Source organism: Sarcophilus harrisii, chromosome 3, assembly GCF_902635505.1.
Source record: "Sarcophilus harrisii chromosome 3, mSarHar1.11, whole genome shotgun sequence".
In the NCBI taxonomy this organism is placed as follows: Eukaryota; Metazoa; Chordata; class Mammalia; order Dasyuromorphia; family Dasyuridae; genus Sarcophilus; species Sarcophilus harrisii.
The window spans coordinates 610,109,030-610,136,683 of record NC_045428.1 but is presented as its reverse complement, the minus strand read 5'-3'; the positions used below and the strand labels follow the sequence as shown (position 1 = coordinate 610,136,683).

The 27,654-nt window shown below is 49.5% G+C and overlaps 1 protein-coding gene and 1 long non-coding RNA gene across 2 annotated transcripts; one reads left to right on the top strand and one right to left on the bottom strand.

Moving 5' to 3' along the window:
- Window positions 1-5,278, bottom strand: LOC100929229. Its single transcript, XR_001120905.3, has 3 exons — window positions 3,930-5,278; window positions 2,477-2,600; window positions 1-358 (listed from the first exon to the last, which is right to left on the bottom strand). It is a non-coding gene; the product is annotated as an uncharacterized LOC100929229 (long non-coding RNA).
- LOC100928454 (zinc finger protein 135) lies at window positions 4,289-27,360 on the top strand. Its single transcript, XM_031963560.1, has 6 exons — window positions 4,289-4,352; window positions 9,746-9,835; window positions 10,534-10,650; window positions 16,938-17,064; window positions 18,220-18,315; window positions 23,091-27,360. The coding sequence occupies exons 2-6, from the start codon at window positions 9,785-9,787 to the stop codon at window positions 25,139-25,141; spliced, it is 2,442 nt and encodes an 813-aa protein (XP_031819420.1). The 5' UTR covers window positions 4,289-4,352; window positions 9,746-9,784; the 3' UTR covers window positions 25,142-27,360.
- Window positions 27,361-27,654: the final 294 nt, after the last annotated feature.

Genomic DNA, 27,654 nt, shown 5'->3' with positions numbered 1-27,654 from the left:
TCCAAGATAATTCCAATAGACTTGGGATGTAAAGAACCATTTACATCAAGAGAAAGAACAATGGAGACTAAATGTGCATTGGAACATAGTATTTGTGTTGATGGAAGAGACATCCTCACTGTGTTTGGGGGTCCCCAGGCCGGTGTGGCAGGTTTTGTGAAAGAATTCACAGTCTCATTTGTAATCTTCCACCAAGGCTACTGATTGCCAGGGCCATACATACCAACCTTCCTCAGATACACATGGAGATGACCGATGTTAAGGTTCTCAGCAGGGCTTAGCAGGAAGCAGAGCAGGTGTATGTATGTCTCTGTGTCTCTCTTTCTACATCTCCGCCTCTCTCCACATCCTTCTTCACCTATGGACTCAAAGCTGGTTATTTATATTTACTCTCCCCTGGGATTACCCCCTGCCTAGCCTACTGAGCACTGCGTAGGTGGATCTGCAAAAAGGAGACATGGGGAGTTAGTGCTGCTTCCTAAGAAAAGATCTAGCAAGAGGACACACCCCTCACCTTCTCAAGGAAACACCTATAAGACACAACCTCCTGCCTCAGAGCCCAAGCCCTTTCTACCTTCTGGGCCCACCCCAGCAGCTGACATGGCATACATGGCAGTTCTCAGAAGGAAAGTCCTGAACACCCAGTCTCGAAGTTAAAGTTGGCAAAATGGGGTTTATTGACACACAGAGGTTCTCAATGGGCTAAGATCCTAATTAGAAAAGGTAGCAGGGAATTAAGAGACAGAGTTCAATTTTATTTAGTCTTCTGTAGCCCTGGGCTAGGGATCGATCTCCAGATAAATTAAGGGTGGTGATTATTTTAGGAGTTTCCCGGAGGATAGAAACTAAAGAGTGATCTCCAGGTGAATTAAGGGTGGGGGGTGGTCCAAGGGCAGAAGATTCAAGGTTTTCTGACCCAAACCCCCCACAAAGATCAGGGGATCAAAGAGTCCTATTATATCATTTTCACTTTTGTTGTTGTTTGTTTTTTTCCTTCCACCTTTTGATCTGATTTTTTTTTTTGTGCTGCATGACAAATATGGAAATATGTTTAAAAGAGCTGCACACATTTAACCTACATTGGGTTGCTTGCCATCTATGGGAGGCAGTGGGGAGGAGGAAGGGAGGAAAATCTGGAACACAAGGTTTTGAAAAGATGAATGTTGAAAACTACATTCTGAAAATAAAAAAAGCTATAAAAAAAAAAAGATAGGTACATCCTCTCATTATAGTATTCATTGTCATTGTTAACCAATCAGAAATGATTGCCACCCTCAGGAATACTCTTCTTCCAAGGGCATATGAACCGTGAACCCACTGCTATGGCTGTCTCAGGCATTCGAGAGTGCTAACATTGTTAATAAAATGCCTCGCTACCCAGAATTATGTCTCTCTCTTGAACTTTTTAAATGCCACATCATATAAGTGAAATGTCTTCCACCCAACCCAGCCCCACAGCATCTTAAAAGCTTTGTTGTGCCACAGTTCCCTTTGATTGTTCTGCCTCAGTTTCCCTAAATTGTTCTGCCTCAATCCCTCCGGTTGCAACTTTCCTTTCCTGTTCATTAGGACTGAGGTAATTAGGGCTTGGAGATCTGGCCATCTGGCATTCCAAAAGAGTCATAAACTGTAAATGTATAATCCCAGATAAGGGGGAGTTCAGCCATCCTGGCTCCTAAGTCCTAATTTATCAAGAACTGATGGTCCTCACCCTCACCCTGTCGGAACCGGATTGATGGTCCCTTCCTGTGTTTACCAGTGTTCAGGCTCCACCCCTTTCTCTCCCTGATCTGGAGCCATTCATTGGAATCTCACATTCGAGTTTGGGACTGCTGCTGCTGCTGCTGCTGCTGCTGCTGAATGCTTTAAGACATCAGCCCTGGGCCCAAAATGGATCCTTTGGTCCCAGAAAATCTCACCCCTTCAGAAATCCAAATAAAATATTAAAAACTCTCTAATCTCTATCTTGACTCAGTTTCTCCAGCATTACAATTTCTATCTCTTGACTGTCCTCTACTTTATTATGCATTCCCTATGATGGAAACTTGTTATAAGGCTCTGAAGCGCTCTGCCTCAATGCCTGCATTCTGGCCTTTCTAGCTAGTCATGAAATGCATGTTCTGGCCTTAGCCCTCTTCTGGCCTCTTTCTCTTACCTTGTCAGCTATGCCGAGTGACGTTGGTCTGACCCTTTTGGGACCTGACCAGCACATGCTGGAGATCACTAAGATTTCACCCTCCTGGAGGGTTCTGTATTCATAGTTGCTAAAACAAACTCTGACCAAGGGTATCAGTGATGGAGAAGCTCATGAAGCAAGGAAACTCTACCCCTACTAAGGTCGGGGGACGATTCCTGTGAGTGTCTAAAGATAAGGCCAAAGTGGCCCTAAGAAATCAACAGCATTTGTCAAACCCGAACAAAGTGAGGCTGCTAGAACCTGTGAACATGCAAAGTTTTCTTCAGAGCTTCCTCCTACCAGAAAGGAGATTCCTCCGAGGCTTTGACCAACAAGAGGGTGTCTGCAGAGGCTTCACCCCAGGGAATAGTTCCTGCAACTAAGAAGAAAGTGCCTGTGGAAGCTTCGACCAAGAGGAAGGTTCCTGGGGAGGCCAAGAAATAAAAGTAGTGGAGAAACATAAGCCATAAGGAAACAAAGTGCGAGCAGCCTCCGAGCCCAGGAGGCCAAAAAGCAAACCCACCGCATAGCCTCCCAGAGGGGAAGCTGCTGTGCCTGAAGCTCAGGGGCTGAGGGAGCCAAGGAGGGTGATGATGAGCCAAAATCAGCTGCTCAGAACAAGGGCATCAAGCTTTCTGCCTCCCAATCTTAGTGTCTCCAACATACTGAAGGATCAACCCAAAGCCAAGGGAAAGAAAACTGGGGAAAGCCTCCAAAATGTTCCAGGCAAGGCTGTTGGCAAAAAGGCTAAATAAAATGCAAAAAAAAAAGGTAAATTGGCTCAACACTTTGTCCTGGGGGGGGAAGGGGAGGGGAAGAACCACTTGATTTTGAAATAGCCTTTTTCTTTTAAAGAATGAGAAAAAAAGAACCCAGCTGGGCAAAAATGTAGTCGCTCTTGTTGTGTTAATAAAGAACTAGAAAATGAGGAGATGCCCATTCATCGGGGAATGGCTGGACAAGTTGTGGTAGGTGAAGATACTGGAATATTGCTGTTCTATAAAAAAATGATGAAAAAGCTGATTTAGCCAGTCCTGGAAAGGTGTGTAGGAACCGGTGTGAGGGAAACGAGCCGAACCAGGAACACATAGTACACAATAACAGCAATAACGTGCGATGATCAGCGGAGAAAACTCGCTTCTCAGTGGTTAGTGACCCAGACTAATCCCAATGGACTTTGGACAGAACATGCCGTCTGCTTCCAGAAAGAACCGGGGAGTCTGAGTGTAAATCAGCGCATGCTATGCTCGTTCCTTTTTCCCCTGTCATTTTTTCCTCTTCCGTGGATCTTTCTTTCCCTACGTGACTCATAAAACAATCTGTATTAAAATAATACTTAAAAAACGAGGCGGCGGTTTTTAAAGGGTTTTCTAGCGGCCGAGGTTGGCTTTGCATTTAAGAAGTCTCTGCCTTCCAGCTCTACACCGAAGGTCGCTTCCGCGAATCTGGGCAAAGACTGGGGGAGGGGGATCCAAGGGGCCGCAGACACAAAGGGGAAGGCGAGCCTTGCGCTACTCCCGCTCAGGGCCGCTCAGGGCCGCCAGCGCAGGCGGGGAGAACCGCGGAACCCGGCCCGGCCCGCCCCACATCCAGGTTCCTAACTGCAGCTGGGCCCCTCCGAGCCAAGGCGAGCCTTCGGGCCCTCGCTAGCCCGTCCCCGCGGCACTCCTCCCTACTCGCCCTTCCCCAAAGTTTCCCTCCACTCGCTCTTCATTCACGCTCACGTTTCACTAGGAAAAGAAAGGCCACTCACCGCGAGCTCCGTTCCACTCATTTCCCCCCGGGAGCGGTGCCGGGGTCGGGAGGAGCCACAACAGGGTCCGGGGGACCCGCCAGACCCCGTTCCTGGAACGTGACGTCAGAGCCCCCCCTTAGCGCCCTTAAAGCTCTTCCCCACCGCCCGGGAGAGCGGGACGGAGCCGCTTCCCCAGAAGCTTGATTACCGGGGGGAGCCCCGCCCACCGGACGCTGCCGCCCGCCCTGTCTCCGGGGGCGCGCCGTTAGCGCGGTCCCGAGCCGCCGTGCCCGAGGGCCAGCTCCCGGCCCGCCCTCGGACCCCCGCCCCCCCCCCGAGGCTGCGCGTCCCTATAAAGGAGGGGGGGAGGGGCCGGAGGGAGCCGGGCCCTGCGGGCGGGGAGCGTCTCCGGACGCGCCCCGGGCAGAGGAGGATCCATAGGTAGGTGCACGAATCACGCTTGTTGGCGGCAGATCGTAAAGGTTTGCTCTGAACCGTTCTATAGTCCGCACGTCCTTTACCTTTATTAGGGAGGGAGCACGTTTGCCTACTAATGAGAGGGGAGGGGGGGCTAGTTTAAGTCTTGGCGGAATCTTGGAAACCTTTTACTCTCCTGAGACTTTTCCTTCCGAGCCTCCCTGGCTCCCAGCGACGCCAGGCTTCGCCTCCGGCCCTTGGCAACCCCTCCTCGGGTCCCACGGCTGGAGTCCCTCCACGGGCGACCCCGGGGCTCCGGAGCCTGCTCTCCGCTAGGGGCGGGGCGAGGCGAGGGCGGGGCCGGCTCTTCCCTAGCTCTTTGCGGCCCGGAGTTCTGAGAGGGAGGGGCCGGGGGCGGGAGGGGCGGGGCGGAGGTGGGAGGGGCGGGGAGGGGGCGGGACCGGCTCTCTCTAGCTCTGCGGCCCGGAGTTCTGAGAGGGCGGGGCCGGGGGCGGGAGGGGGCAGACTCCTTGATAGGTGCGAGGCGAAGGCGGGGCAGGCCGGGCTCAGACCCCTCTCGCGCGCGCTCTCCCCTCCCGCTAGAAAACAAGGGTGGGCCTGACTGCGGGAGGCCTGGCCCCTCTGGAGGTCCCGGGGTCCCAGCGGGTTAACCAGGGGGGTGAGTTGGGGGGCGGGTCCCGCCCAGTCCGAGAGTCCCCGCGGCAGAAGGCTTGGAAAGGCCGGGGCGGCGCAGAGATGTGCGGAGTAGGGGGAGGGTAGCGGGGAGTGGAGGAGGAGAGGGAGCGCGGATCCCACCTCTCGGGGTAGGACAATAACGGCTGTTCAGGGCTTCCACCGCCCCCTGGGTGATGGACGTCCAGCCTCGGTCTCCGCTAAGTCCCGCTCCCAGCATTCCCGCTGGGGCCTCAACCGGAGGGCCGGGGTGGCTGCATTCGGGTCCCCGCCCTGGCCGGTTCCGGGGGCTGCCAAGACGTAGGGGGTGAAGGCCCTGGGAAGGGGGGTTCCAGGCCCGTGGAGTTTTGCTTGCGGCTTTCCGAAAGTGGTTTCCACCCAGGTGGACTGTTGGGGAATGAGGGCTGAGAGGAAGTGAAAAGGTCACCACGTGGGCCCGGCCCCGCCCAGAGTGCCCCAGACTGTGTACCAGCCTGACCCAGGACTACATTTCCCAGAAGGCTGATCGGAAATACCCCCCCCCCGGAACTCTGGGGAGTGATTCCGCCCCTCGGCTTTGTTCCTCGTCTGGCGGACGTTTTACCTTCTTTTTGGTGGGCCTGGGGGGGTTTGCCGTGGGCCGGGGCCGTTGGGTGGTTGTCTGAGGTGAGCGGGGTGGGGGAGGGCAGGAGGAAGGGAGGGGGCTGGGGAGGCGCAGGGGTGAGGGTGTGTCAGGGATTTAGGTGTGTCGCCGGGGGTGGGCAGGGAGGGTGGTGGGGGTCTTGTGTCAGGTAAGGAGGCCCGGAGGGTGTCCCGTGTGGGAGGGCCGGCGGGCGGTGTCACAAAGGGGGGCGGGGATTACACTGGGGGAGGGGGGGATCCAGGGTTTAGGGGCCCCTCCCTCCGTGACCCCTCCCCGTGTGTTCTTCGACCCGCCTGGGACCCCCATCTCTTCTAACCTTCTCCCTGCAGCGCGTTCAGCTTGCTCCGCGCTGACCCCGCTGCCGACCTCTGACCTCTGACCTCACGCGTCTAGTTCTGGAAGGTCCATGAGCATTATTTAAATGACTTTTCCGCTCAGCCCAGATTGAGGAGGGCATGTAAGCCAGGTCTCCCGCTGCTCGGAGGTGGAGAAAAGCCAGCTCCCACCTCGGCCAGGAGAGGACCGGGCACTTGCCGGCTTCCTTCTGAGGTTGTGGCCTCCCGGGAGGTGGGGGCGCCTCCGGAGCCCCAGTCTCAGGCGGGGCCTTCCTGCCCCCCCCCTGCACCTGCTGCTCCCGCCCTCCCTCCGCACCAGCTTCTCTGAGCGCTCTCCCTCCTCCTCCCCCAAAAAGGGCTCTGGAATAGTCTGCGCCGCCTTAGGGCCCTCCCCGGCGCTCCCCCCTCCCCTTTCTCCCTCGGGGCAAAGGCGGTTTGGCACCGCGGGCTCCGTCCCGTTGTTCTCCTTTGCCCGAGGCTTGCATTTCTTTTCCGCCTTTTCCTGTAAAATTCTCTGTCTGTTAGAAAACAACATTTTTGAAACTCTGGCTTCTTTCTGGATTCCGAGCTACGTTTGTGCCTCCCTGAGCTCCGGGAGGTCCCGGCAGATCTTGGGAGGGGGGAGGGGGGGGGATTGGGGAGGGAGGCCCCAGGGTTTGTGCCGGAGGGGTTTCCCCCTGGGGACGGGGCCGGCCTGGGCCTGCGCTGGGCTTGGCCACGAGCCCCCCCGACAGGGCTTGGGTCGCCTGGGGGGGTCGTCCGGTGCCGCCCCCTGGAGCTGCTCCGGGCCGGCCCCCGGGCCCCTCCCCTCGCCTGGGTCTTGTTCTGGATCTGGAGGAGTCTGGGGGGGCGGGAAGTTAGTTATGGGTCTTCAGCCCGCAGCCCCGAAGTGACCTCGCTGTCTCCTCCCCTGTCCCACCCCCCAGTCAGCGAGGCTCCCCCAGCTCCAGCCCCCCTCTGGGCCGGCCCGGCCTCGGGGTGCCCTTTCCCCCAGGCCCCTCCTGCCCCTTCCCCCTCGTGCCGGGCCCTGTCCCGGGGGGGGTGGGAGGGGCAGACCTGGGGCGGGAGGGGCTTCCCCCTGGGGGATGGGGACTACTTCTGCCGGGCTGGGCTGGGGGAGGGGTGTGTCCTCCTGCTCCCGAGTGGGGGGGGGGGTGAGGACCTGGGAGGCGCCTCCGGCCCGGCCTGAGCTGTCTGTGGTGCTTAACTGGCTGGCAGGGCTTTGTGGGTGCCGGGGGAGGAGAGCAGGGGGGCCTGTGTGGGAGGGGGGTGGCAGCCCCCTGGCTTGGGTCCGCGGGGCTCCGGCCAGCTTGGGGAGCACAAAGGAAAGGCCTGAGAAGGGCTGGGGGTGGGGACGGGGAGGGTATGTGTGCACCGTGGGGCAGGGCCTTAGGGCGCCCGGCTGCCGCTGGGCCAGGTCTGGGGGGGTGGGGGGAGGAGGCCGTTTGACCCCGCCTACTTCTTTTGATTTAGAGAAAAAGACCGCCCCCTCCCCTTCTTCTGACTTGGTGGGCCTGGCCCCTCCCCCTCCTCTCCTGGGACCCCTCCCGTTTTCCCTCCTCTGACCCCGCCCCCTTCGTTTGACAGCCCTGGCCTTGTCCCAGAGGCCTCTGTGGAGCCGGGCCATGGCTCCGGGGCGCAGGGAGGCCTCCCCTCGGGGCCGAGGCCCTGTTCTGTTGGGAGGCGCCCACAGGCCTGTGTTTCACCGGATTCAGACCCTTGCCTTTGGCTCGGACCGGGCTGGCCTCCAACAGCAGGCCCGAGGAGGCTCCGGGCGCGCTCCTGCTGCTGCCCACAGGGGCCCTTTTGGGGAGTAAAGGGGGGGCTGGGCCTGCGGCAGCCCTGGAGCTCGGGCCCCTGGGGCCCCCTTTCATGGTGGGCACTTGGGTGAGAGCCATTACCCCAAGGGGGTCCCGGGCCCCCCTCCCCGTGGCCTGGCAGGGGGTGCTTACACCCGGTACCCCCAAGGGCCCCGCTGACCCCCAGGCCCCCAGTGGCAGGAGGCCTTTAGCGGGAGCCTCCGGCCGGGGCCTTTGGAAGGTGGCTGACTCAGGGCCGCAGAGTCAGCGGGCACTGTGGTGGTCCCGGCCTGGTCCCTCCCAGCAGAACTTTCTGGAGGCCTCTGGGGCCTCGGCTGCCTAGGGGCCAGGCCTTCATTAAGCACCTTCTGTGTGCCGTGACCCCGGCAGGTGGGGGGGAGTCACTGGGCCGCTGCTTCGGGGCCCCCTCATGTGGTGACCCCCTTGTGGCCCGGCCTCTCCCCAGAGACTGATGTGACGCTGAGGCCCAGGACTGGCAGCCCGCCCAGCCCTGCCCAGCCCCCCTCTGGGGCACACAGCCTCCCCCTCCGCTCCCGCCTGGATGAGCCCCCAGAAGGCGACTGCTCGCCCCAGGCTGGACGGGGGCCAGAACCTGCACTGAGCCCCTGAAGGGTGGGGGGGTGAGGGGGGCCGTGACCAGGCCCAACAGCCTGGGGAAGGAGGTTTGGCAGCTGTGGCAGGAACAAGCTGGGTCGATGCCGGCTGAATGAGGAAGCATTTATGAGGCGCCTGCTGTGTTCCCAAGCCTCCAGGAGAGCAAGGGGGAAGGGAGGGGGCCCTGCTCCCGGGGAAGAGCAGGATTCTAGCGCCTGACACTTTCTAAGGCTCCCCCAACCGGGCCTGAGGAGCTTGGGGTGTCAGCCTCCTGCAGGGGCCAGGCTGGGGTCCTCCCCTGCACTGGCCGTCCTCCCAGCAGCCCGGAGAGGGGGCATGCCATCAGATCCCTGGGGAGTCGGGAGTCCCGGGGGGCCTCAGGCCCTAGTGAGAACCAGCTGCCCCAGTGCCTCTTCTGGGACAGCCTCCAGGGGGCTCAGCAAACAGCTGGGCTGGCGCTGGGCAGCAGCCTTGAGGAAAGGGAGCTTTCTCTGGTCCCGGCTCCCTCTCCCGAACTGCCCCAGGCCCCGAGAACCCCCATCCTGCTGAAAGGTTCACGCCCAGCCGGGTTCTCCTGAAGCCCCCTCCCATTCCCAGGACAATGCGCCCAAGGGCACGCGGCCCAGTCCCCCCCCCCCCCCCATGAGAGTGCGGCTTCCTGCCTCGAGTGGGGGCCTCTCCTCCTCCAAGGACCAAAGCTGTTCTCAGTTCCTTTCCATTCATATCGGAAGGCTTCCCGACATTGCACCTCACCCCTCGGGCCCCCCTCCCCCTAATGACTTGTCACACAGCGCATCACCTCCGTGTTCTGAGCTCTGGGGTCCTCCGAGCTCGTCGCAAAGTGGGGTGGTTCCAGCCCCGCCCCAACCCCATGTGAGGGCCTGGGCCTGGGAGGCTCCTTCCCCCTCTGCCAGTTGCTCAGGGTCATTGCCAGGAAGGCCCCGAGAGGGGCCACGAAGGTCGGGGGGACGGAACGTGCTCGGCGCCATCACCCTTGCCTTCCCCGGGGTTCTCGTCCAGTTCTGAGCTTGGGACAAAGGCTCTGCCTGGGGAACCTCTGGAGGGCCCGGCCCTGGGCACAGTCCCTCCTGCGCCCACTCTTGGCTGGCTCTGTGGTGAGACCCCATGGGGTGCGTCACCGTGCCCCTCGTTCTCTCGCTTTGTGCCGCTCTCGGGCTCTGTCCTCTGGAGCTGACTGGAGAGTCTTCTCCATTAGCTCCGTGTTCTGAGACCTGGCTTGGGCCCGCGGGGGCCCAGCGCTCCCTTGACCTCTTGTTTCTGCAGACCTTGGGCTGGGGGGGGGGCTTTGAGGCCAGGGCAGAGGGCTCCTTCGTGACTCTGTTCTTTCTCCAGCTGGGCCGCCCTGAGACTGTCCGTTGCCCGGGGAGGAGCATGGAGGGTGAGCAGGAACCGACTTCGGGCTTCCGAGCCACCAGATCCCAGGTGAGTGAGGGCTTCCTCCTCCTCCTCGGGCCCCTTTTTCCTGGGCTTCAGCCTGATGCTTCCCATTCTTTCTCCTTAATGGCAAGAAGGAGATAGAGCACCGGGCCTGGAGCTAGGAAAAATCAGCAAGGAGAAAAGTGAATGATGAGGCTGGAAAGGTAGCTTGGGAACAAGGTACAAAGAAGCAGAAAAGCTAAGAGGGATATTTTTTATCTTCAAGGCAGTTGGGCCCCCTGGAGTTTGTTGGGCGGAGGAGGAACATAACGACCAGATTTCGGCTTTAGAAACAAAACAATTTTTTTCTTAACAAGTATCTGTTTTCTCTCCTCCTCCCCCAACCGCCTCGGTGAAAAAAAAGCTTCTAGAATATGCACAGCCAAGAGAGCGGTGTCCAAACTCTAGGCATCTCCTGCATGGGCTTCTCTGAGCCCCTATGGGGCCGGGGTTAACCGCCGCTCTCAGACCCTGCGGAGCTTTCTGTTTGTTGGCTTGTTCTTGCTTTTGCTGTAACATCATTATTACTGTGTTACCTGTTCTCATACAGGTCATCTCAGAATTCTTTGAACCTGGAAAAAAGAAATTTTACATTGTCTTCTAACACATTTTTGTATCTTAAATGTTTTTACTGATATCTTTTGGTTTTTGTCATTATATTTCCCCCCAATACCCCAGCTCCTATAACGCTTTTTTTTTTTCAGACAAAAGAAAAAAAGAAAACACGAGGAAAAAAAGCAGAACAACCAGTCAACACAATGAGAAAGTCTGAAAACATGAATAACAGCCAACAGCCGTGGGCCTCCCATCTCTGCAGAAGGGTAGGAGAACATCCTCGACTGGTTTTCCTCGGCGGCCCTGCTCGTCATTCGTGTTTGGGCAGCATTCGCTTGGTGTTTTGGCGTGACACATTTTTCCTAGTTTTTTTTCCCATTTGAAGGGCTGCAGAGAGGTCTTTCTGTGCTTTTCTATTTATCTGTGTGTCACTCCTCTCCATACACAAGTGTTCCTTCTTATTAGCTTTCTCCTCTCCATGTGGAAAAAGAGCTGCCACAATTCTTTGGGAGTTTGTGGGGGCTTTTTCCTTCTTATCAATGACTTCTTGGAGTATGAATCCAGCCGTGGGGCTCAAAGGGTATAAGCTTTATTTGCATGAGTCCAAATGCTTTTTCCAAACTGGCCATAGCGTTTTACCACCAGCGCTGCCCCAGTGTGCCTTTCTTCCCATAACCCCCCAGTACTGATGGGTGCCAATTGTGGTCATTTTTGCCACTGTTCAGAGCCTGAAATGGAATGTCGGTGCCGTTTTGGTTCGTATCTCTGTTTTTCCTTACACTTATGAAGGCTTTGAAATTCCTCTCTGAAAAGCTGTCCATAACTTTTGACCATTTGTCTGAGAAGGAGCGGCTTAGTCTCATGTGTGTTAACATGTTAATGCAGCTTTAGCAGATAAATTTGAGGATAAAAATTTCTCCCCATCTGACCATTTCCTTTCTTATTTTGGTCTAATTCTTGGGTCATTTTCCCAGCAGCTTTTGGCAAGGGGTCAGAGCACAGAGGAAGGTGTTTATTTGTGCACCAACAAGTAGGATTGGGAAGGGAGGAGGTGTGGCCTGTACAGAGATGCTGATATGAGAAGGAACAGAGCTAAAGGACGGGGGATCATGGGGGTCTGCGTCCTAAGACAGAGGAGAAAATGGCAAAATGTGGGATCACCTTAAGGAGTTTGAGAGTTCAGGAACACAGAAGTCGAACGTTCAGAGTGGCTGGGTGGGCCAGGGGGCATTGTGGGGGTGCCCATCTGGCATAAGAGCCTGGGGCTCAGATGAGGCCCCAAGTGGGATGAGATCTGAAAGGGGGCAGGGAGCATTCCAAGGCCAGTTGTGCTTACCTGGGAGCTTGCACCCAAGATGTCCAGTCACATAATCTCAATAGGATCCAGGAAGCTGGGTTCAAGTTCTGTCTCAGGAGAGAATCCTGGGAAGATGGTGGAGGAGGAAAATCCTACGGACCCTAAATATCTCCACAAACTAGACAACATAGAGCTGTAGCGGAAATGAAGAGAAGCAAAACTCAGCAGGAGTTGGGGTCAAACAGAGAAGACGCAAAGGAGGACACTTGGGCGAACCTTTGGCCTTCAAAGGCCTGCTGCCTCCCAGACTTGCTCCATGGGACAGGTGAGGGTCTGGTACTGGTGGAAGTGGCAGAAGTGTGGTCTCTGAGAAGAGGAAGACCAAGGGACCTGGGCTGGGAGTGCACAGGCCATGAGGCAGCAATGTGCCAGGATGGGGCACAGGTAGGCCCTGGAGATCTGGGCTTCTGCTGCAGGCTGGAGGGGAAGAACTGAGGGAGGACTGGAGGCCAGAGGCACCATCCCCCCCAGCCCAAAGGTGGTTACAAGAGCAAGCTGCTATAAGTGAAAAAAAAAAAACAAATGCACAGGTAAAGGAGAAGGAATTCTACCACAGAAAGTTACTGTGGGAATAGAGAAGACCGGGGTTTATATTCTGAGAAGGATGCTGAAATGAAAAAGCCTTTCCTCCCCTAAAGAGTAATGTCAGATGCTCACCTATGCAAAAAGAATTCATAGAAGAGCTTAAAAAAAAAAAAAAAAAAAAAAAACACTAAAACTCAAATGAGAGAGATTGAGGGAAAAATTTTTAAAAATAAGAATAATCCAAGAAAAACAAAATTTGAAAAGAAAGCTAGCCAACTGGAAAAGGAGACACAGAAAGAAAACTATTACTTGAAAATTAGAATTGAGGGCAGCCAAGTGGTATAGTAGATAAAATACCAGCTCTGAAGTCAGGAGGACCTGAGTTCAATTCTGGCCTCAAGATACTTAACACTTCCTAGCTGTGTGACCCTGGGCAAGTCACTTAATCCCACTTGCCTCATGAAAGGAAAAAAAGAGAAAAGAGAGAGAGAGAAAATTAGAATTGAGCAAGGGGAAGCCAGTGAAGTTATAAAAGATCAAGAACTAAAAAAATGTAAAGAATAAAAAAAGAGAGAGAATGTGAAACATAAGAAAAACAATTGATCTAAAGAACAGATCATGAAGAGAAAACAAAAATAATTGGGCTACCTGAAAGCTACAATCACAGAAAAAAAGAATCTTGATGCAGTAATATAGGAAATAATGAAAGAAAATTGCCCTGAAGTGTTAGAACAAGAGGGAGAAGTAGAGATAGAAAAACATCCACTGATCACTCCCTGAGAGAGATCCTGGGAGGAAAGAATTCAGATCCTGCAGGGGCACAATTAGAATCAGCTGAGAGCCATCTGGGCCACGCTGGAGAACCACAGGTCTGGGAATCCTGTAGAGCGAAGAGCCAAAGATGGAGGTTGTGGCCAAAATTCAGATACCCAGCCGCATCCTGAGCAAAAGTGGACGTCTGACACCGGGAAAAAACTGGGAAGACGACCAATGGGAGCCGGGGCCAGCAGAGGCAGGTCTGGGCTTTATTCCTTATATAAATGGTTCGCTTACTTTCATCCCCTCCACATTGATCTTGCTGTTTTTCTTGGTTCTTTTCTATGGGTGCATTTTGCAGCCCCTTCTCTCTTTGGAGGTCTCCCCTCTCGGTGTTTTGTGTGATTGACCCCAGTGTGAGCCTTCGAGATGACCTAGCTCTGGGTTGGGGCCTTTGCACTTGGGCCAAAGGTGGGAGGGAGACTATAGGTCTCTGTTGCGGATCGCCTCTGCTTTGGGCCTCGGTGTGAGCTTTCCCAGCCCTCCTGCTGGGCTGGGCTTTGTTCTGGAATCTCTGAGCTGTCTTAATTTGCATTTTTCTAATTGCTGCCATGGTTTTTTTCTTGTGCTTCTGGATAACTCAGATTTCTTCCTTTGAAAACTGCTTATTTATCCCTTCTGCTCATTTGGCTCCTACTCTTAGAAATTTGAATGTTTGTTATATGTCTTGGATCTGAAACGGGTATCACAGAAATCTGCGAGTGTTTTCCCTCAGCTACCCATTTCCCTTTTAACTGTCAGTCAAGAAGTCAGAAGGCGCTTGTGGAGTACCTGTGGGGTGCCAGGCATTAGGAGTGCCCACAGAGACCAGAGGAAGGCGGACAGGTCAGGTGTCAAACTAAACCGGCCATTTGTGGAGGGAGGCCCGGCTCTGAGGAGTCCCGGAACGGCTGGGACTTGAAGGAGGCCAGGAGGGAGGGGCTCAGTGAGCATCGAAGGCCAGCCAGGGAGGGCACAGTAGGGAAATGTGCAAAGGAAGCAGTAGAGATGGAGCATCCTGGGGAAGGGGGGGGGGGGGTACGGCCTGAAAAGAGCTTGGAGACCTGAGAATAAGCAGAGTCGGTATGATAATTAAGTCCATGATCACTCCTGAGATTAGGGAGGAGGATGACATGTGGCCCATGACAGCACTGGAAAGAAGGGATAGGGAGGAGCAGGAGAGAGCTGGAGTAGAAAGCCTAGTTCTTTGGAACTAGGAGGGACACTTGGGCGAACCTTTGGCCTTCAAAGGCCTGCTGTCTCCCAGACTTGCTCCATGGGACAGGTGAGGGTCTGGTACTGGTGGAAGTGGCAGAAGTGTGGTCTCTGAGAAGAGGAAGACCAAGGGACCTGGGCTGGCAAGGAACACCCAGACACTGCCCTGGCCCAGAAGGAACCAGCCCATGCCAGGGAGTGCACGGGGCCATGAGGCAGCAATGTGCCAGGATGGGGCACAGGTAGGCCCTGGAGATCTGGGCTTCTGCTGCAGGCTGGAGGGGAAGAACTGAGGGAGGACTGGAGGCCAGAGGCACCATCCCCCCCAGCCCAAAGGTGGTTACAAGAGCAAGCTGCTATAAGTGAAAAAAAAAACAAATGCACAGGTAAAGGAGAAGGGTGATGGGCAGGGTCGGAGGGTTGGGAGAGGTCCATCAGGAAGGCCACTGACAAGGTGGGGAGTCCAGAGCTGGGCCCCAGGAGCAGCTGCGGGACAGAAGATGGAAGACTGGAGGGGGAGCAGCATACCCAGGGGAGACCTGCGCGAAAGGGTTGGCTTTGTGCAGAGGCTGATCTTATATAATCAAAGCTGTTTGGTGCTTCCTGTCCTTCGTCTGTTCTTGAGCTGTTCTGTAGCCATAGCTCAAAGAGGCACCTTTCTTTGTACTTCTAATGCATGATGTCCCCGACATGAGTCGATTTGAATCTTACCTCGGTCTTCAGTGTGAAACCATCACATAGTTGCTTGACTGCTTTTCGTTTTCCATATCTAGGGATACTTTGCCTTCGTAGCTGAGGCTCCTGAGTTTATGGAACATTAGGCTATTGAATTGGCTTCTATGTCTTATATACCTATATGTCTACTTATATACCTGATCTCTTCCACTGATTGACCTCCCTTTTTTAAAACTAGTACCAAGTTGTTTTGATAATTCCTGCTAGTACCGATGGGCAGTGATAGGAATGGTGAAAATGGGCATCCTTGCTCTTTATATGATCTTACTGGAAAGGCCATCAGCTTTTCTCCATTAGTTATGTTTGATCTCTCTTCTATAATGTTTACCATGTTAAAAGAAATTCCTGTGCGTTCTAATGGAAACAGTTTCTACTTTGTTTTTTGTTGGGAGCTTTTGGTTAATTGCTTTTCTAGTTATTTTACCTAAGTGTGTTGAATTCATTGATTTGTTTTGTTTTTCTCCCTTATATTGCTGAAAGTGTTTAGAGATAGAAAGTATACTAAATGACTAAAGATAGAAAACCACCAATGACTACTTTATATATGATCCATAAGTTTTATGTTCTTTTTTTTTTTTAATAAAATTTTCTATTGCTTTTTTCTCAGCTCAATTCTTTAGGATTAAGTTGCTGAGTTTCCAAGAAACTTTTAATTCCTTTTTTGAAAATAACGTTTATTTCAATAGAGTTCTATATTTTTGTCTTTCACTTCTCCATTTCAAAAAATCTACTCATTTCTGGCCATTTCATCAAGAATGCTTTGAAATCGATTTCATTAATGATTCATTTTTATACTCACTTCTGCCAGCTTGGTTTAAAGCTTTTTTCTGTGCCTTTTGGAAAATCATATTCTAAGCTGTCCTCTTCTTTATAATGATAGCTTCCAAATCTTACACGATCCTGATTTTGGCTTCTCTTGTCTGAACTTTCTTTTTGGCTGATTGTAGAATTTTTTTCTTTGACCTCATGACCGTGGGTTTGATTATGACTTTCCTGGGAGTTTCCACTTGGGGATTTTTACAAGCAGATAACTAATGGATTCTTTCTGTTTTTACTTTGTGCTCTGGTTCTAAGATAAAGTTGTCAGACTTGTGGCCTGCAGAGCTCCCATCATTAGGAAATGTTAAGTCCTATATGCCATAGAAAGTGTTAATTTGTAGTTTTCTAAGTTGATGTACAGTTCATTTTCATTAGAGTTTAGAACCTTGGTTGTAAGTGATCTAGGCAGTTTTCATTTATGATTCTCCAAAACATGGTATCCAAGATGCTTGGGGGAGAGGGGCCATGATTTTCAGGTAGTTTGGTTCTGATATTCTTTTTCCTTGACCTATTTTTGATGCTGTCTGCCTGACATCAGCCTTGATTTTGTTTTAACATTTGTTTTGTCCCTGAGAGGCTCTTTGTTTGGCATATTCCAGTGTTCGGGAAATTCAGTTCTTGAGGGAGGTGTTCTGTCCCCTGTGAGAAAGGGGTTCTCCTCTCCCTGCCCTTTTTCCTGCCTTTTGCCCTCTTTTCTTATGACATCGTCCTTATGTCCGGCTAAAATGCTGTTTTCTCTGAGGCTGTGCTTGGACTCATGCAGTCAGTGTCAGTAGTTAGCAAGCACTGATTAAGCACCCACTGTATGCCACTAGTGTGTTGGCTCCTGGGGGGCAGGCAGTGGAGAGAATGCTGGACTTGGAATCAGGAAGAGGGGAGTGTGACTCCTGCCTCCAGTTGGGGGACCCGTGGCTATCCTGTTTCCTCTGAGGATGAAATGAGATTGGATGCAAAGGGCTTGGCAACTGCCGAAAGCTCTCCAGATGGAGGCTGTCATTAGGCCCACTTTGTTTGCCTAGCCCCTGACACACAGTGGGCACCGAATGGGTGTTTGGGTAACGTCTCCCCGTGGGGCACGTGAATGACCTGGAGCGCTCCCTGTTACAGGCCTCGGTGACCTTCAAGGACGTGGCTGTGGACTTCACCCAGGAGGAGTGGGGCCAACTGGACCCTTCTCAGAGGAGCCTCTATCGAGATGTGATGCTCGAGAACTACGAGAACCTTGTCTCCCTAGGTAAGAAGAACCTTCTCCGGGAAGTGCCGGGACCTGTTTGCATGCTAGGGGATTTCTGAAGTATTCATCTTGAGTTTTAGTTTATGGAATAGAACTCAAGAAATTGTGGACTTCAGCTCTAGTCTGTCAATGGGACCAGACCAGCCTCTAACCCATGGGCCTCTGGAGTCGCCCCAAGCGAGCTGGAAACAGCAGAAGCATCACTAATCTCAGCATGAGGAAGTCCCCCTTCCCGAGGTGGGCTGGCCTGACAGGGGCTGCCCACTAGAGCTGGAGAGAGTCTTCATGGTTCCCTTTTCTTGGGAGCCCCCTGGGAGCATCTTTGCCCCAGAACTTGGGGGTTGTGGCCACCCTGTGGGCCCACCACCAGACTTCTGGGATGGGGTGCTGGTCAGGGACAAGGAACAGGGATTGGGAACATGTGGTGGGTGGTCCTGGGAGATAAGGCGGCCAGATCCCTCTCTGACACCATGCCCAAGGGTGACATCATTCTAGGGTGTGAAGCCCAGGGCCCTGCCAGCTTGCCAGATCTTAGTTCTGGGAAACGGGGTATCTCCAAAAAATTTTAACGTCTTAAGTTGTTGAACTGAGAGATAAAGTGTTTGTGTTTGCTTCAGGTGAATAAATGGCCTTTGCCTAATAAGTCATCAAGTGGCCTTGGAGCTCCCCCTTTTTTCTGTACCCCCATTTGTTCTCTCTTTTTTGAGATGTCTCACAATGGTCTTTCTCTGAAGTTAGGGAGAAAGTTCTTGAAGATATCGCTGTCCTTGTAGTCACTGGTGGTTCAGTAAACTGCAGTTCATTTTGTCTGAGTGCAGCTCCCCCGGCCTGAAAGGCAGTTTTGTGCCGAGCGGAGAGTGCTTGGGTCAGCATCAAAGTCCTGCTTCTAGATCCTTCCTCAGTCCCTTATTACCTGTGGGACTGACAACGAGTTTCCTCCTCTGTAAAATGAGGCAGTTGAACCAGGTGACCTTGAAGGGCTCCTTCCAGCTCCAAAACTGTGACTCTGATCTTTCTGATCCTGCCATGTTTCCTCCTCCAAAAGTTTTACTTAGTTCCTTTGAAGAAAAAAATGTATATTTTTTGCCTGCAAAGTAGGGAGCTAGTGTTGAATTTCCTGTTGGTTGTCTTTTGAATTTCTTTCTCTACGAGTAGGGCTTCCTGTATCCAAACCTGACGTGATCTCCCAGTTGGAGAGAGGAAAAGTACCTTGGATGCAAGATGGAGAGTTCCTCAGAGGCATTTGCTCAGGTGAGTGAAGAAAAATTAGAGAGAAGGAAGCTGGGGGAAGCGGCAGACCACTGGTCATTCAGCGGCCATTTGGCCAAAGGGATGCTGGGAATGCAGAGCCAAAAGCGGACCTCCCAGGGAGCCACACCTGGGCAGCTCCGAAGCAGGGAAACGAAGAAAAGTATAGATATGCACCTGTCTGAGGCAGAGGTCAGGAGGGCACACACATCCTAGGCACAAAGACTAGCCATAAGGGGGCTGGGGGGAGGGGGTGGAATGGAGGCTGTGCCCCCCAAGCAACAAGGAGGCCAGAGTCTGGAAAGGCGAGTTGTGGCAGAGGGATTTCATGGTGTTCTAAGAGCAATGTCATGCAAACAGGGAAGAGACTCACCAACTGTGTGGCGGAGGGTGCCTTGGAGGAGAGAGATTGTGTCAGAGTGGTGGAGGCTCTTGGCCTTCTCCCAAATTTCACTGAAACCCACCTCAGCCCTCCCCAACCCCATTGGACCTGACAGATGGTCACTGCCTGTCCAGAGAATGGTTTAGCTCTTCCTGTGTTCCTGGCCCTCACCTTTCAGAGGTGGGCGGGCACCTCCCCAGCGGTCTTGTGGAGTCACACTGGCCATTAGGTTGACAGACAGTAATGCTCCAGCACCTCGATGCCCCTCATCTGTTCCCCAGTGCATTCCCCACTTTGGGCCCCCCCTCAGGTTCCCACTGTTTGTGTTGTGAACTCCAGCCTCCTTCCAACTCCTTCATTCCTCTCCCCTTCGCCTCCTACTTACTTGTTGAGTGAAAAGCATGTTTGTCCAACTTTGTGTGTGTGTGTGTCTGTAGCCCCTTGAGATGAGAGTGGGGTTCAAAGGTCACTCTCTCTCACCCCTGTTTGTTTAGAGGTTTGCTTCCTTTTCCCCTTTCCCTGCCAGATCCTTCCCTACCCCACCAAGCGTGTTCCCTGGGCCCTCTCCAGTTTTTTTCTCTTAAGATCACAAAACCAAGCCTTGCTCCATAACAATGGCAGGGCCCACTGTTTGAATGTAAGCAGCTTACCCTTGTTTGGGCCTTTATCTCGTTGCTCCTTGATGTTTCTCTTTTTATGTTTCTCTTCACTTCTGTATTTGCACTTCGTCTCTCTTTGGACCTTTAGTCTTTGGTCAGAGTTCCGGGAAGCGCTCTGTTTCATTAAAAGCCCATTTTGTCTTGGTAGCATCACTCGGTTTTGCTTCCTCTTGGCTATAAGCCTGTCCAAGGTCTCCTGGTCAGAGCAGTGGGATGCTCCCTATTAGCCAGCCAGTCAACGCCACTGGTTTAGAGTGATGGAATTATTCCTGCTAGCTTCTAAAATCCCTTTCTTCTTGGTGTACCAGTATTCTGCCCCAAGTCTTGCTATCCCTAATGCCCTTCCTGTGTGCAGATCCCCTTCTCAGTTGCCATGGGTCTGTGACCCAAAAGTGGGTAGCGGACCACAAGGCTACACGTTTAACGTTATAGAAATGAAAACATACATTTGCTTCTGTGTCCATTTGTTAATTTTTTTTCCACATCATTTATTTTTCCAGTTAGTATGTCAGTGTGCATGTTTTTGTTTTGATTTTTTTCCACTTTTTATCACTTCATACAACTCTTTTTTTCCATATGTCACTGCATTCTTCTCAGTACTTCTTTTTATACTTATCCCCTATTTTTCCATTCCCATAATATTACTGCATATGAATTGTTTGCAGTGTTTTTGTTCTTGGAAAAAAAATGCTACTATGAATACCCTGTATAGATAAGCTTGGTGTGTATGTGTGTAATTTGTTAGATCTTATGGTATATTATTATAAGACTTTCCAAAACATCTTCAAGTCATACCATATATGTAGTTGTGTGTCTGTTTTCTTCATGGTCCTACCTCCACTGAATTGTTTTTCATCTTTTTCCAATGAGAAAGGAGTTTAGGAAGAACAGGGTAGACCCTCCCTTCCCAAAGTATCCAAAAAAAAAAAACCCCACTACTTTTACATTTTCCTTATCCAGAGGCAAAGCCTCTGCCTGAGGCCTACCTCAGAGCTGATTTGCTCACAGTAATTCTAACGATCGTGTGATTGGCAGGGGCTGTTCACTCATGTCTGCCCAGTTCTATCAGTATTTGGGAACACTACGGGGGCTGAGTGAATGCCTCCAGTTTTAGATTTTGATTAGTTTGTTTGGGGTCAGTATTGACAGTTGTCAGGGTTGTCAGTTTGGGGGTGAGATAATTGCTTTCTCTTGACCTCTTACTAATGGGTTTCTAAGGGGAAAGGAGTCCAAGATGCCATCTAGACCAATAAGCAGCTGAATGGGACTCATTTCTGCAAACCCCTCTGACAGATGTTCACTCCCCCTTTCCTTGGAGATAGTTGTGAGGGTGCCTCACTTCTGTCTTGCTCTCTAAGGAAGCTTTTTCTTAGATCCAGCCTTCCGTTCTCACTCTGGGGCAGGGAACAACCCTGTGTCCCTTCACTGCTGCAGGGCAAGAGTGAGAGCATCCTTGGAGAGGAGATGTGTCGGGGTGCGTCCCTATCAGCTTGGAGAACCTGGCTGTGGGCTCCTCACTGCCCGGGGCTGCCGCAGCAAATGCTCCCCAGACCCGCTCTTTGTGCAGAGACCCTACTCTAATTTACTAAGGATTGGGGCCATTTGTTGGCACAGGTATTGTTTCTCTTCTTGAGAATTGAATCTTACCATCTCCAAAGACGAGGTATTCTTTCCCTTTTCCAAATCTCACCTCAGTATTTGCAAATTGATCCCATCTCAGCAAGTTTATTTCTATCACTCCCTCCTTCCCTTCTCTCTCTTTTTAGTTTCTTTCAGTCCATTGGCTTCTCCTTTTTTCCTTATAAAAATGGTCGGGTCTCCCACATGTTGTGATTCTGTCTGTATGTGTCTCCTAAATCATTAAGCTTAGGCCTTTACTCTAGTCTCTTGTTGGGGAGCCAGTTCAGTATGGCCATTATCTGTTTTCCTTCGCTTTTGACAGCCCAGCCAGTCAGTGAATCTGAACACCTAAGAGACTGCTATGTGCAGCTAGAGAGAGAAAGCCATATGAGACAGTTGTTAAGGCTTCTGGTGAAGGAACAAATGCCCTGTCATTTGGGGAGGGAGCACTAACAGCGGGAGGCCCAGGGAAGGTTTCCGTGAGGAGGTGGCTTGGAGGTCAGTTTGGAAGGCACGGAGAGATTGGGGAAGGTGGAAGACACGAGGAGTCACATTCCAGCTGTGAAGCCGGTCTATACAAAGGCAAAGAGATGGGAGATGAGACAGCAGGAGAAGGATGGGGATTAGGATCTATGAAGGAGAGTAATAAAAATTAGGTTTTGAAAGGTAGCTTGGATCCAGGTTGTGAAAGGCTCTAGATGAGGAGTAATTTGATCTCATTGGTATTTGGTAATCCCACTGCAGTTTGTTGTATAGGGCACCAAAATGGTTAAACTTGCGCTCTCAGAATATCACCTTAGCAGCCACATCTAGGAAGAACTAAAAAGAGGAAGGATTTGAGACGAGGAGGATAGCTGGAAAGCTTTGTCAATCATTGAGATGGAGAAAGCCATGATGGCTCGGGACTAGAAAGGGGATGAATGCAATAGACCTATAGAGGTAGAGTCAAAATCTAGAGTACTTGGAACTGATTAAATATGGGGCAGTGAGAAAAAGAATTCAGGTGTGAGCCTGCCTGAATGCCTGAAAGGATGGCAGTGTTCTCATTGAGGACTGGGATGTTTGGAAGAGGGGCTGGGGAAGGGGGGAGGTACGCGATTGAGATCAATGCCTCTAGCATTATTAATGTGTGTCCAGTTCTTGGCTCATACAAAGAGATAGTCAACCCTCATTTCCTTATTTGTTGCATAACAACAAATTTGGGGATGTGGGACTGGAGGTGAGAAGAGAAGCTAGAGATGAATCTATGAATCTGGGTGTCATTTCCATGGAGAGAATAACTGAGTGATTGATAAGGTGACCAAATGAGCGATTGTAGAGAGAAAAGAGAAGAAAAGCTAGGGCCTAAGGGTGAGATATACCGCCACATACAAAATAATTTGGAAGAGGATGGGAGGAGAATTCTGAGATAGCGATCTCATAACAATCCAAAGAAGTGACAGGGTGGCCAATAGTTTCAAAGATAACAAATAAAAGATGGTCTTTGGATTTGGCAATTAAGATGTCATTGTTGATTTTTGAGAGGGTAGTGTCAGTTAAATGATGAGGTTGGAAGCCAGCATACAGAAACTTTAGAAGAGAGGAGAGGAAGTAGAGGCACTTTCTCAAGGCGTTGAGCCTTTGTTCTTCAAAGAAGAGAAGACAGTTAAAGGATGATCTCTGTCAGTGGTGATAGGATATAATGTAGTTATTCATTTTTTCAAAGAACAGTGGAGGGGTGTGAGTATACATGTACACACATATACACAGCAAGAAAGGAATCTAGGTAAGGAAAGACTGAAGATAAACAAGAATGGGGATAATAATTCGGGTAGTTTGTTGGGAAAGGGAGAGGAGATGGGATGAAGGGTACATATATCAGGCTTGGTAAGCAAAAGGGCCACTTTTAGCCAGACTGTAGTAAGGGGAAGTAATAATCCTAAACCTGGCCCCAGGATGTGAAATGAGGAAGAGAGAAGGAAAAAGCTCCAAATTAATAATTGTTCTCATTTCCATATTATTCATCATCCTCCTTTATGGAGAAGATAGATAGAATCTAAAAGTTAGTAAATAACAGTTTCCTTTCCCTGAGCACTGAGAATAGTGTATAGTCACATTTTTTTGTTTGCTTCTTTCAGATTCTTATATTCAAGAGACTACATCTGAAACTAAGGACTTTACTCCAAAGCAAAGGATTTATATAAGAGTACCATCCCAAGGAAGACTCAAAAAAGATGATCCCAAGATGGAGAAGACATGGGAATATGATGTCAGGTTAGAGAGAAAAAAGAGCAACCAGAAGAAACAATCCAGACAAGTAACAACCGCTCCAAAAAATCTTGCCAAACAGAGGCATTTCGTTGAAAGTAATGCAGATGGGAGAAAGTTTACTTTAGGATCAGTCTTTGTTCCAAAACAGAATGTTCCTTTAGGAAAAAATCACCAAAATTATGGCTCACAAGGAAACAGCATCAAACCAATTTCAGATCTAGTTAAACATAGTAAAATCTCTAAAGGGAAGACCCTTTCTAAATATAATTGTAAGAAGTCCTTCACTTATCACTCAGATTTTGTTCAGTTTCATATGGTGCATTCTGGAGACAAACCATGTAAATGTAATGAATGTGAGAAAGCCTTCAGTAAGAGCTCACATCTCGCTGAAGACGAGAGAATTCATCCTGGAAAGAAAAATGAATGTAAGAAAGAGTTAAGCCATAGCGGAAGCCTGTCTCAAAATAAGAGAGCTAATATTGGAGAGAAACCCTTTAAATGTCATTATTGTGGGAAGGCCTTTAATAACAACTCAAGTCTGGTCCTCCATCTAAGAATTCATACTGGTGAGAAACCCTTTGAGTGTAATGTTTGTGGCAAGGCCTTCAGCCAGAGGGGAAATCTCAATGAACATAAGAAAATTCATACTGGAGAGAAACCCTTCAAATGTAATGAATGTGGCAAAGCCTTCAGTAGCAATTCTAGCCTTACTCTGCATCAAAGAGTTCACACTGGAGAAAAACCTTTTAAGTGTAGTGAATGTGGGAAAGCCTTCAGCCAGAGGGGAAACCTCAATGAACATAAGAGAACTCATACTGGAGAAAAACCTTTTGAGTGTAATGAATGTGGGAAAGCATTTAGCCAAAGGGGACATCTTACTGAACATCAGAGAATTCATTCTGGAGAGAAACACTTTGAATGCAGTGAATGTGGAAAAGCTTTCAACCACAGAGTATCCCTTATTGATCATCAGAGAATTCATACAGGAGAGAAACCCTTTGAGTGTAATGAATGTGGGAAAGCTTTCAACCAGAGAGGACACCTTAATGAACACAAAAGAATTCATACAGGCGAGAAACCTTTTGAATGTAATGAATGTGGGAAAGCCTTCATCCATAAGGGAAGCCTTACTGAGCACCAGAGAATTCATGCTGGAGAGAAACCTCTTGAATGTAATGAATGTGGCAAAACCTTCAGCCACCGGACTTCCCTCTATTCTCATCTGAGAATTCATACTGGAGAGAAACCCTTTGAATGTAATGACTGTGGGAAAGCTTTCAGCCATAATGCATCTCTTATTTATCATCAGAGAATTCATACTGGAGAGAAGCCTTTTGAATGTAATGAGTGTGGGAAAACCTTCAGCCATAGAAGATCCCTTCTTCATCACCAGAGAGTTCACACTGGAGAGAAACCTTTTCAGTGTAATGAATGTGGAAAAGCCTTCAGCCAGCGAGGGAACCTTTTTTACCATCAGAGAATTCATACTGGAGAGAAACCCTTTGAATGTAATGAATGTGGAAAAGCTTTCAGTCATAGTACATCTCTTATTTATCATCATCGAGTTCATACTGGTGAGAAACCCTTTGAGTGTAGTGAATGTGGAAAAGCCTTCAGCCAGAGGGGGCAACTTAATAAGCATCAGAGAATTCACACTGGAGAGAAACCTTGTAAATGTAATGAATGTGGAAAAACTTTCAGTCAGACAGGACACCTTCTTAGACATCAGAGAGTTCATACTGGAGAGAAACCCTTTGCATGTAATAAATGTGGTAAGTCTTTCAGCCAGAGAGGAAGCCTTGTTCTGCACCAGAGAATTCATACTAGAGAGAAACCCTTTCAATGCAGTGTGTGTTCAAAAGCCTTCAGTCATAGGACATCCCTTATTTGTCATCAGAGAGTTCACAATGGAAAATAAGCCAATAAATATAATGAATTAGAAACTCCTTCAGTTTTGGTCATCCATGATGACCATAACTATCTTATGGTGGACAGAAGTTACTGAGAACCAACTAATTGGGTAAATCTTAGCCATAAGGGGACACCTTGCTAAATATCAGAAAATTCACAGTAATGGGAAACCCATAAGTGTGATACCTGTGAGAACACCTTCAGCACTAGCTGAAACCTGCAAGCACCCAGAGAATTCATATCGAAGATCCTCCTTATAAAAGTCATGACAGACAAAAACCTTTATAGTTCATGCTGCATTAGACATCAGAGGCATTATGTTGGAGATTAACAATTAATGATAGGGAGGAAATATTTTGGGGAAGGCTTCATGAAGATCTGCCACTTGTCAAATACTATATAGTTAAGCTGGGAATATTCCCCACCAATTACATTGTTGTTTGCTGCTTTAAGAGAAAAAGCATACCTTCCTTTATCAACCTTCCTGTAATACACATCAGTTGCCTTTAATAACAAGTTCTGTAATAAGTATGCTCAAGTAGGATCTGAAAAAGCATTTGTGTAACTTAAGGTTACCAAAAAATGCTTAGTAAAACCACTGAAGTGTTACATTTATTTAGTTGCAAGGAATTCTATTCTCCCCATATTTTTTCCTCTTAAAAATTCTAAACTCACTATCCAGCAACAATCCAGTTGCACAAGCAAGCATAAAACATTATTAATTGTACATGAAACTGTAGGTACCATTCTTTGCTTTTTAAGTAAAAATGTGTCTATTCACTTCAGCAGGTCAGCATGGAATACTGGGTGGTGGACTCTGCCATTTATACCATTGTTACTTTTCCCTTCTCTGTATAAAGAGTAATTGCCTAGGAGTTAAATATTAAGAGCTCTTTCTATTGAGGTTGCCAAAAGTCTTCTAGTCACCCAAATTTGCATCCTTGGAGTCACCTTTCCTTCTCCAGCCTCTTAACCTATATGCTATTGACTCTTATAGTTTCCAGTTCCTCAGTTTGTTTTAAATCTGTCCACTTCTTTCCACTCTTAGTTTGGATCCTTATCCTCTCTCACTTGGACTACTCTAGTAGCTTCTTGATTGCTCTCTCTGTCCCTTCTCTTCTTGAACAGTTTTATCCAAGTGGTGAAATCACCAAACTAGGTTGCAAGTATTTGAGGAGCAGGATTTGAAGACCTTTAGATGAGTTTTTTATATCTTGAAGTAATGGAAGAATCAAAGGGGATTTTTTTTTAAAAGCTATTGGTACAAGCAAAGTATATATAATGAGATCTTATGAGCAGGACAGGTTATGGTATAATATAGGTGGCTTGAGGATAAAAAGCTGACTTTGGAGGAAGTAAATTTTTTTTAAGACTATTAACATGTAAGATTGTTTTTTTTTTTCCTCCCAATCTCTGTTTTTCCTTAGCAATTAGTTAATCTCCTTTAAAATGAGTAGTTGTTGTAAGCTGTCATTGCTGTGGCCACAAGAGAAATTCCTGTCTCCTACCCAACCTTTGCTGAAAGTCCAAAAGAAAGTTTGATAAAAGGGAGAAGGATACAAAAAGTGTAAAGGCGTTTCCAAAGCTCGCTCATGTAAAACATAGTTCTACTGAATCCACATACCCTGAATTAGTTGACAATCATGTATGAGTCAGCCCCAGTCACTGGAGACCAGTTTTTGGCATCCTCCCAAAAATGCTCTCGGGTAAATGGCTAGTTCCAGGAGAGGTCCTCAGAAATCTCATCAAATGGATGAATTCTCAAATTGAGCAAAAGTTCTTTTGATCACCTCTACTACAAAAAAAAAAGTATCTCGTGCTTAAAAAGTGTTTCTTACTCTGTTTTCTTCTGTTCATTTTAAATCATCCAGGAATGCTACGTTTTGTCGGACTCTTCTAGAATATATTCATATAGTGTCGATTTTTTTGTTGTTGATATGCTGTAATATGTTGATAATATTGCCTATGTGTACCAACATTTCATTCATGCAATAAACCCTGCTTAGTGATTAGGATATAAATTCCTCAAGGCCATGGTATGTTTTTTGTTTTGTTTTGTTTTGTTTTTATCCCCAGTACTTAGCACAGTATTTGGCATTTAGTGCTAATTATTAAGTGATTAAATAATGCTTGTTGATTAACGTTGAATAATTTTGTTCCCATATTTGGAAACTAATGTCGAGTATTTCTGCATGTATATTAAATAGAAAATGTCTTAAAATTTTATTTTCTAGCATCATCTTGCTGAATCAGCTTGCGAATTTTAAAGGGCATGATTATTCATTGAACTTAATGAGAGAATAGTGAATTTTACCTGTGAAAGCCTTCTGAGTTTCAGATGGCCAGCCAGGGCTTCCTACACCAACTTGCCTGATGATCATTAGGCTCCCTTGGCAATCTTGTATCTTGCAGTGGGGCCACTGCTGTTTGTGTCTTTTGGCTCCAGGGCCTCAAAACCCCTGCCAGGCCTTTGGAGTGCATTAAGCAGACAGGAAGTGGCTACAGGATACCTGCATGCTC

Bases quoted from the DNA above. Each gene is read 5' to 3' on its own strand.
- LOC100928454 (XM_031963560.1), top strand. From the start codon at position 9,785: ATGGAGGGTGAGCAGGAACCGACTTCGGGCTTCCGAGCCACCAGATCC. The intron at 9,836-10,533 runs GTGAGTGAGGGC...TTTTTTTTTCAG, and splicing joins TCCGAGCCACCAGATCCCAG to ACAAAAGAAAAAAAGAAAAC. The intron at 18,316-23,090 runs GTGAGTGAAGAA...TGCTTCTTTCAG, and splicing joins CCTCAGAGGCATTTGCTCAG to ATTCTTATATTCAAGAGACT.